The sequence below is a fragment of the Leuciscus leuciscus genome (assembly GCF_965113295.1).
Source record: "Leuciscus leuciscus genome assembly, chromosome: 17".
Lineage (NCBI taxonomy): Eukaryota > Metazoa > Chordata > Actinopteri > Cypriniformes > Leuciscidae > Leuciscus > Leuciscus leuciscus.
This window is the reverse complement of record NC_138741.1, coordinates 297136-306697: the sequence shown is the minus strand read 5'-3', so window position 1 is coordinate 306697 and position 9562 is coordinate 297136. Positions and strand designations below refer to the sequence as shown.

Sequence of the window (9562 nt, the reverse complement as noted above, 5' to 3'; positions counted from 1 at the left end):
ACAAATTTGTGAATATTTTAAATAAAAAAGGAAAAATGACATAAAAGCAGATCATCATTCATTCAGCTCTGTTGTTGCTGCGGTGTGTCACGTGACAAGCAATGACGCGTCACCATGGAAACCATAAAGTGACATTCTAAATAACGGTCACCTTGAAAAACTCACGCTGGCGGGTCAGCCAGAATATTTTAAATTTACGTGTTAAAGGGTTAAACATATGATCGGATTAATAAAATTGTAAATTCATTTTAGATAAATATATATATAAAATTTGCATTTACATTTGGGTTATGCAGTGTTTTTAAATTATATTTTACACTGGGGTGCCTTGAGATTTTATGCACTTTTGAAAGGTGCCCTGACTGAAAAAAGTTTGAGAAAGGCTGCATTAGGCGTTGAAACGTTGCTGGGGCTCCGTGCAGGCCAAAGGGAAGGGTCCGGTACTGCCAGTGGCCATAGGGTGTCGAGAAGGCCGTTTTGGGCCTGGCTTCTGTGGAGAGGGGAACTTGCCAATAGCCTTTAGTAAGGTCGAGCGTTGTGATGTACCGGGCCCTTCCCAGGCGTTCCAGGAGTTCATCCACTCGGGGCATGGGGTAGCTGTCGAAATCGGAGATCTCATTTAGGCGCCAGTAGTCATTACAGAAGCGAAGGGTGCCGTCCGGCTTAGGCACCAGAACTATCGGGCTGGACCATGGGCTCCGGGACGGTTCAATTATCCCCAGTTTGAGCATCTTCTGTATCTCCTCCTCTATAGCCTGCCGGCGGGCCTCTGGGACTCGATAGGGCCGTTGCCGGATGACGACGCCCGGAGGAGTGTGGATGTCATGGGAAAGGACGTTAGTCTGGCCGGGGGTGTCAGAGAAGATGTCCTGGAACTGACCGACCAGGTGCCGTAGCTCGGCCTTTTGGGCGGCGGAGAGGTTAGGGTTGGTGTCCACAACCGCGGGCTCTTGGACGGTGAGGGCGGCCGTTCGGTCCTGGTCCCCGACCCACCTCTTCAATAAGTTGATATGATATAGCTGTACTGTTTGTCGACGGCCAGGCTGTCTTACCCTGTAATTAACTGGGCCGACTCGTTCTTCTATGGTGTAGGGGCCTTGCCACTGAGCCAGGAACTTGCATGCTGCATTGGGGACCAGGACCATCACTCTGTCTCCTGGTTGAAATTCCCGCGGTTGGGCCGCCCGGTTGTAGAGGCGTTGCTGGGCTTGCTGGGACTTCACCAGGTGTTCCCAGACTAATGGCATGACCCGGTCGATCTTACCCCTCATGTCCTGAACATGTTCGACGACGGTTCGGAATACTGCCGGCTGCTGTTCCCAGGCTTCTCGGGCTACGTCGAGGAGACCGCGGGGTTGTCGTCCAAACAGAAGTTCGAATGGGGTGAAGCCCGTGGATGCTTGTGGTACCTCTCGGATGCCAAACAGAACATAGGGAAGGAGTAGGTCCCAGTCCTTTTTGTCTTCTGCAGTTACCCTTCGTAACATCTGCTTCAACGTCTGATTAAACCTCTCGACGAGCCCGTCGGTCTGAGGGTGGTAGACTGATGTTGTCACTTCTTTTACCTTCAGCAGCCGGCAGAGGTCAGCCATTAGCCGGGACATAAATGGGGTTCCCTGGTTTTGGCGGTGGCTTGGCGAAGGGGAACTGCTTCCGGGTACCGGGTGGCATAATCAACGATGACCAGAATGTGTTCGTGCCCCCGGCCAGACCTCGGCAACGGCCCCACGAGGTCCATCCCAATCCGCTCAAAGGGCACCCCAATGATGGGTAAGGGAATTAACGGGCTGGGGGGAGGTTTCCGGGGAGACGTCCGTTGGCACATGGGACAGGTTTGGCAAAACCTCTTTACTTCTGCTTCGAGCCCCGGCCAGTGGAACCTGTCTCGAATGCGTTGGGTTGTATTCTGGGCCCCTAGGTGGCCGGCCATGGGGTGAGAGTGAGCTAACTCGAGGACAGTATCCGTCTTGCTCTTTGGGACCACCAGAAGATGTTTAACCTCCCCCCGCCGTTCCGCGACACAGTACAGCAGACCGTTTTGGACAACGAAATAAGGGAGAGGATGAGGAGCTGGAAGGACCTCCTGGCCCTCTAGGAGGCGTACTTGTCGCCAGCAGTGTTTTAGTCTGTCGTCCTCCTTTTGGGCTTTCCCAAAATCTCCCCCTCCTGTAACCTGCTGGAATACATTATGGAAGAGATTAGTGCTATGAACGGGAGACTCACCATCTCTTCCACTGTCGGACGTCAGCAGGCTGGAACGGCTCTCCGACCCCCCCCCCCCCCCGGTTGGTGACGTGGACGCCGACGCGGAGGAGCAGGCTGTGTGGCCACGGCTAAAGCGGCTTCCAACCCCGGCCAGTCTCGTCCCAATAGCAGAGGCACGGGTAGGTCTTTCAGGACACCAACTTCGAGAGTCCAGGCTTTTCCCCCTTTATGGAAGGTAAGCATGTTAGTAAATACCTGGCGGGTGTCCCCGTGGACACAGGTAATGGGCATCTTTGACTTGAAGTTTGGCTGGGGTTCTAGCGTGCTGGGCCTGGCGAGGGAGACCGCGCTTCCTGAGTCCAGCAGGGCTTGATATCGTCGGCCCTGGACCTTCACGGTGGTCGTGGGTGCTCCTCGGGGGGTCTTTCGGTGAAGCACACAACCTGCCATCCACGCTTTGGTCGGCGGGGAGGGCGGATCGGTGGGCATCGGCACGTCGTGAGGGCTGGACGGTCTGTGCACTGGTCGAGGGGGGCCCTCCGGTGGCCGTCGCTCCTGGATCACCCTCCGGGGAAAAGGCGACGCTCGCTCCCCAGCCTCTCGGTGGTAGGTAGCGTCCGCCAGTTCGACAGCTTCAATGAGTTCACAGATGTTCTTGGGACCCCTCATGCCGGCAGCCTGTCTCATCGAGCGCGGCAGCGTTCTCAGCATTCGGTCGACTACTACCCGTTCGACGACTTGTGCAGGTGATGGCGAATCCTCTAAGAGCCAGTGTTCGGCCAACCGCATCAGATCGGCGGCCTGGGCGCGCACGGGCAACCGGGCTTTAAACTCCCAGTCATGGAAACGCTGGGCTGCGGTGGTCGCTGATAGTCCAAGCCGACCTAAAATCTCTCTTTTTAATTCATTATAGTTATTTTGAGAGGCGGCTGGTAATGAAAAATACGCCCGTTGGGCCTCACCCGTGAGCAACGGTGCCAGTGCTGCAGCCCAATTACCTCTCGCCCAGCCCTCTGTGCGGGCGACCGACTCAAACATTTTGAGGTAGGCCTCGATGTCATCGTCGGCGGTTAGTTTGGGTAGCAGTCGAGCGGCGGTAACGCGTGGATCCGGTAAGGGAATGTTTTGAGCGGGCGGCAGGCGTAAGTCTGCTAAATATCCTTGAATTTGTCCATGTTGTTCCGTCAGAAGCTCAAAACATTGTTGCTGGCGGACACTAACCTGTGTTAGTTGTGTAACCAGATCCTCCATGCTGCTGGGGAGGAGCGTGCCTGAAAAGAAACAAAACCGAAAGTAAACAGTGGGGAACAAAGGATCGTCTTGTTCAGCGGCGTTCTCAGGCCCGTTTCATGCCCGCATTCTCCACCACCTTGTGGCCGGGCGGGGAACGACACGACCAAACAAAGACTGCAGTGAGCCCCGGAGGGTGAGTTTATTTGAAAATGTGATGGAAAAACAACAATACGGGTGAGTGAGGCGACGACGTCGTCAGTGCTCGGTGCTGGGTGAGTCCTTCCTTCTCAGGTGCTTTCCTAGTGACAGTTGCCAGAGAGGGGTGGGTGCGGGAATGCGCGATCACCCCGACGAGTGGGTCCAGGAAGTGGAGAACCAATCGGTCACGGCGAGTCTGGGGAAAAAGCGATACAGAGATTCGGTAAGTCTTACACCTCATTGGAGATACTTCTCTCCCGTCTGTGCTGAGCTGTCTGCTTATATTGGGGTTTGTGCCGTGAGCGATTGGTCCGAGGTGAGTGACTCCAGGTGCTGCTTGTGTGTTGCCAGGGCGACGCTGATTGTTCCTCGGGACTCCCGCCACAATATATATATTATTTTATTTAAACATGAATATGAAACTAAATAGTTTTTTAATGACTGGGCTACAACACATAGGCTTATTAGCCTGCCCTACAATCATTAAATATTATTTTGCTTGATTGACGGGTTTTTATTTAAAAGAAAGAGCGTAGCCTACACAATACTTAGGCCTACTAAAATATAATTAATATTATTTTATTGCATTTATATTAGTTGTTTGAAGAGTAAAAAAAAACTAAACAAAAAACGGTCGATCTTAACGCAAGTTTACAACCGGCCAGTCGGTCGGACTAAAAGGGGAAAAAAATGTATTGGGTCGGTCCTAAATTGACAGGATCGGTCGGGTAACGGCAAACAAGAATATTTTTAAGGATGCCCAAAACACATATTTGCGAGTGTGTAATGGCAATTTAGACATACAAATATTGCACATATTTTTCATCCGCTACCCGCCCGCAAGGAGTTCATTATCCGCCCGCATCCCCGCCTGTGAAGTTTAGAAATGTCACAATCCACCCGTTTTATGCGGTTACCCAACCCATTGCAGGACTCTAGTTGCTTATGTGACAGCTGATAGCGACATTATTTGACTATTATGGCATTTCTTAGATTTTTGCTATAATAGCCGTTTTATTTTTCTGTTAAATTAAATTCAAAAAGAATCTCGTCTCCTCGTTTGTCCACTTTGTTGACACCGGCCATGTGTGCAAATCAGACAGTATATAATGGGTACAAACTGGGCGGAAATTAACTAAAACTTCTTCTTTTGTGGCGGGTTGTACCCATAAAATGATCTAAAACTTAATCGCAATCCATTATTTATTCGGCAAATAACGTTTCCATCAGCGTTTATCGCATAAACCGTACATCGATCAAGATAAAATCCGATGAGACCGACCGTATTTCATTTTAGTCGATATTCAAGAAATTCAATCGAATTTTACTGTTTCCATAAGGCATTTTTCATTCGATATTACATAATTCGGATAAAAACGTGTTGATGGAAACATAGCTACTGACGCGTCACGAGGTGCATGACGAGTGCTGAAGCTTGAAAGACGTCACTATAATGATGTACCCGCAACAAACGTCTTTATTTGATCATGCCCGAGTGTTTGACCTTCAGAAGAGAAGAGTGTAGGAGGAAAGCCCATGGAAAGTGAATGTGAAGCACGTGCTGCGGTCATTAGCGTAACTCCGAGTGTCACCGGTAGATGGCGGCAGAGACCGGCTGTCACTGAACATCTACAGTATATTTCAGGAGGAGAACAAATGATCATTTCTGACAACACAATCAACAACGACATTTCCCAGAATGAAAAAAATAGCTATTGTGAAGGTCATTCTTTTCTTTTTTCTTTAAACTAAAATGCAAAACCATATTGGCAAGACAGCAGGTATAATCTGTATAATAATATATAGGGGTGGGGGTGGGGGTAGGGGTAGGGGTGGGAGTAGGGGTAGGGGTGGGGGTGGGGGTAGGGGTGGGGGTGGGGGTAGGGGTGGGGGTGGGAGTAGGGGTAGGGGTGGGGGTGGGGGTAGGGGTAGGGGTGGGGGTGGCGCAGTGGATAAGACACATGCCTTTGGTGTGAGAGACCCGGGTTCGAATCCACTGTGAGACACCAATGTGTCCCTGAGCAAGACACTTAACCCCTAGTTGCTCCAGAGGCGTGCGACCTCTGACATATATAGCAATTGTAAGTCGCTCTGGATAAAAGCGTCAGCTAAATGAATAAATGTAAATGTAAATGTAAATAATCATCACTCGAGAATGAGTATTAGAAGTCTACATCAATACATACTGGTTTATTTAGAGTAATCCTCTGTTCACATTCAAATATGTGCATGAAAAGTACAAGACTCAGTGAAGAACATAATCACAGTTCATCTCAGAATCACTGAACTCACGCACTACAGAGAACAGAGAACAACATCTATTTCACTGGAGAGACAGAGAGAGAGAGAGAGAGAGAGAGAGAGAGAGAGACAGAGAGAGAGAGACAGAGAGAGAGACAGAGACAGAGAGAGAGAGAGAGAGAGAACTAGCTGTAAATAAATAAAGAAATAGATACAAATAGAAAAAAAATGTGCTTTAAAAATTAATCAAATAAAGATTAAACTAAGAAAATAAATTAGATAAAAATGGGTTAGGATTGGTTGTTTTATTTTTATGTTTTCTGTTCTGTACAGCACTTTGGTCAGCCTTGGTTGTTTTTAAATGTGCTTTATAAATAAATATTGTATTGTATTGTATTGTAAAATACATAAATGACTAAAATGAGTGTTTAAAATAATATAATAGTAATAAAATAAAATAAAATAACTAGATAAAAATAGAAAAAAAATAGAAAAAAAATAATTTAATAATATTAATTGATTAATTAATTAATTAAATAATACGATTAAAACAAGAAAATAAATTAAATTAAAATACATAAATGAATAAAATGAGTGTTTAAAAAATATATTATAAATAAAACAAAGAAATAAATAAAAATAGAAAAACATCCAATAAAAAAATAAAAATAAATAATTAATAATAAGATTAAACCAAGAAAATAAATTAGATTAAAATGCATTAATAAAATTAGTGTTTTATATTTAGATAAAAATTAAATAAATAAACAAAGAAAACATTTAGCAGTAAATTAAGTAGAAAAAAAGTATAATAATGTATAACTTAATGGAAACTAATTTGTGTTTATAAAAGACAGATGTTCGCCTCACATGATCATGTTTGTATATATGCATGTATTCCCACAATAAGTACTTCTGATAGGAACCCTGTAATCCCGAGATCTGGCTCATATGGAAGTGTAGTGCGGCCCGTACGCAGCTGTGGATCAGAGGCTCATATGGAGGTGTAGTGCGGCCCGTACGCAGCTGTGGATCAGAGGCTCATATGGAGGTGTAGTGCGGCCCGTACGCAGCTGTGGATCAGAGGCTCATATGGAGGTGTAGTGCGGCCCGTACGCAGCTGTGGATCAGAGGCTCATATGGAGGTGTAGTGCGGCCCGTACGCAGCTGTGGATCAGAGGCTCATATGGAGGTGTAGTGCGGCCCGTACGCAGCTGTGGATCAGAGATCCGGCTCAGGCTCATATGGAGGTGTAGTGCGGCCCGTACGCAGCTGTGGATCAGAGATCCGGCTCAGGCTCATATGGAGGTGTAGTGCGGCCCGTATGCAGCTGTGGATCAGAGGCTCATATGGAGGTGTAGTGCGGCCCATACGCAGCTGTGGATCAGAGGCTCATATGGAGGTGTAGTGCGGCCCGTACGCAGCTGTGGATCAGAGGCTCATATGGAGGTGTAGTGCGGCCCGTACGCAGCTGTGGATCAAAGGCTCATATGGAGGTGTAGTGCGGCCCGTACGCAGCTGTGGATCAGAGGCTCATATGGAGGTGTAGTGCGGCCCGTACACAGCTGTGGATCAGAGGCTCATTTGGAGGTGTAGTGCGGCCCGTACGCAGCTGTGGATCAGAGATCCGGCTCAGGCTCATATGGAGGTGTAGTGCGGCCCGTACGCAGCTGTGGATCAGAGGCTCATATGGAGGTGTAGTGCGGCCCGTACGCAGCTGTGGATCAGAGGCTCATATGGAGGTGTAGTGCGGCCCGTACGCAGCTGTGGATCAGAGGCTCATATGGAGGTGTAGTGCGGCCCGTACGCAGCTGTGGATCAGAGGCTCATATGGAGGTGTAGTGCGGCCCGTACGCAGCTGTGGATCAGAGGCTCATATGGAGGTGTAGTGCGGCCCGTACGCAGCTGTGGATCAAAGGCTCATATGGAGGTGTAGTGCGGCCCGTACGCAGCTGTGGATCAGAGGCTCATATGGAGGTGTAGTGCGGCCCGTACACAGCTGTGGATCAGAGGCTCATATGGAGGTGTAGTGCGGCCCGTACGCAGCTGTGGATCAGAGATCCGGCTCAGGCTCATATGGAGGTGTAGTGCGGCCCGTATGCAGCTGTGGATCAGAGGCTCATATGGAGGTGTAGTGCGGCCCGTACGCAGCTGTGGATCAGAGGCTCATATGGAGGTGTAGTGCGGCCCGTACGCAGCTGTGGATCAGAGGCTCATATGGAGGTGTAGTGCGGCCCGTACGCAGCTGTGGATCAGAGATCCGGCTCAAGCTCATATGGAGGTGTAGTGCGGCCCGTAGGCGCTGAGCCGGATCTTCTCGGGTAGGATGATGTTGACCGGCGCGTGCTGGAGGAGGTTCCTCTGGTTCTCCTGAACCAGCCATCTGTACCTGCGGTTGGCAACCCACACCTCACAGCGAGGGAAGAAGATCAGGCCTGTGGTCACCAGCACCACCAGACAGGTGAGCAGACCCAGGACGGCGAAGCAGAGGATCTGGCTGCGGGTCACCAGCGGAGCGGACACCGGGACCGGCCGGAGGAGCTTGTGGAGCGCCGGAGACGAGAAGCGCTGGGCTTTAACTCTGGCCTTCAGCTTCAGCTTCTTCACATGAAGTTCACAGGACGGGCCGGTGAATCTGGGCAGGCAGGAGCAGTGGATCCCGTTAGCACACCTGCCCCCGTTCAGGCACGGATTGGGCTCGCAGACGTCCAGCGGGATCTCACAGAACGTGCCGGTGAACCCAGCAGGACACAGGCAACGGCTGGCGGAGCAGGACCCTCCGTTCTGACAGCGGGAGCTGCGGACCACAGGACACACTGTATATTATGTATATTAACATAACTTTATATGATGCATGTAATGCAGTGAAGTTCAGACATGTTTAGTTTAGTTTATTGGTTTATAATAATGTGGACAACCTCTTTTTAATGAAAAGAGCAGCTTTAGCCTCTACGGCTAATTTCCAGCTGTAGTCCCCAGCCAGTTGTTAATTGGCATACATCAATAAATACATTACAATTAAAACAAGGCTTAAGCAAGAGCTTAGACAAACAAACAAGGTGGCACAAAATTGAAACAGACAAGCAAGCACAAATTGCAAAGACATAAAAACAGGTCATGCAATAAACTAGAGAAAATTGACACAAAAAAATAATCATGCAAAGGCCACATTGAAGCACATACAGGACATAGCATTGAAGCAGCCAGCAGAGATCAAGTGGCAGAAGCATGATCATGTCACATCTAGTGTGCACATCACATCTAGCATATTAATGTGTGCAGGTGTAATTGTCGATTAGCCAATTTTTAAGGTGTGCAATAAAAGTCGAATACATATGTATGTTTTTAATTTTAATGGGCAATGAGTTCCAGTTATGTATTGCAGTAAATGAAAATGATAATTGACCAAATGTACTTTTTCTGAGTGGGATTACTAGGTCGCCACGTGTGGTGCTTCTGGTATTATGACTGCTGTTATTACGTTGGATTATGAATGAATTGAAAGGAGGCGGAGCGGTATTATGTAAAATTTTGTGAACCAGACAAATATTTTTATATTTGATTACATTTTCCCAGCTCAGCAGTTTATAGTTTTTAAGAATTATACAATGGTGTAAACTGTTAGGCTTCTGGTCCAAAATTTTAAGAGTTTTTTTATAAATAGTTGCTAGTGGCTTAAGTGATG

At 48.3% G+C, this 9562-nt stretch overlaps 1 protein-coding gene across 1 annotated transcript; it reads right to left on the bottom strand.

Annotated features, from left to right (window-relative positions):
• Positions 1-8013: 8013 nt before the first annotated feature.
• On the bottom strand, positions 8014-9113 carry LOC309478591 (protein delta homolog 1-like; the record flags this gene model as incomplete). The annotated part of the gene is made up of 2 exons (XM_082142194.1): positions 8014-8674; positions 9061-9113. 2 exons carry the CDS (start codon positions 9111-9113, stop codon positions 8149-8151), a joined length of 579 nt encoding a protein of 192 aa, XP_081998320.1. The 3' UTR covers positions 8014-8148.
• Between the last annotated feature and the right edge of the window lie 449 nt (positions 9114-9562).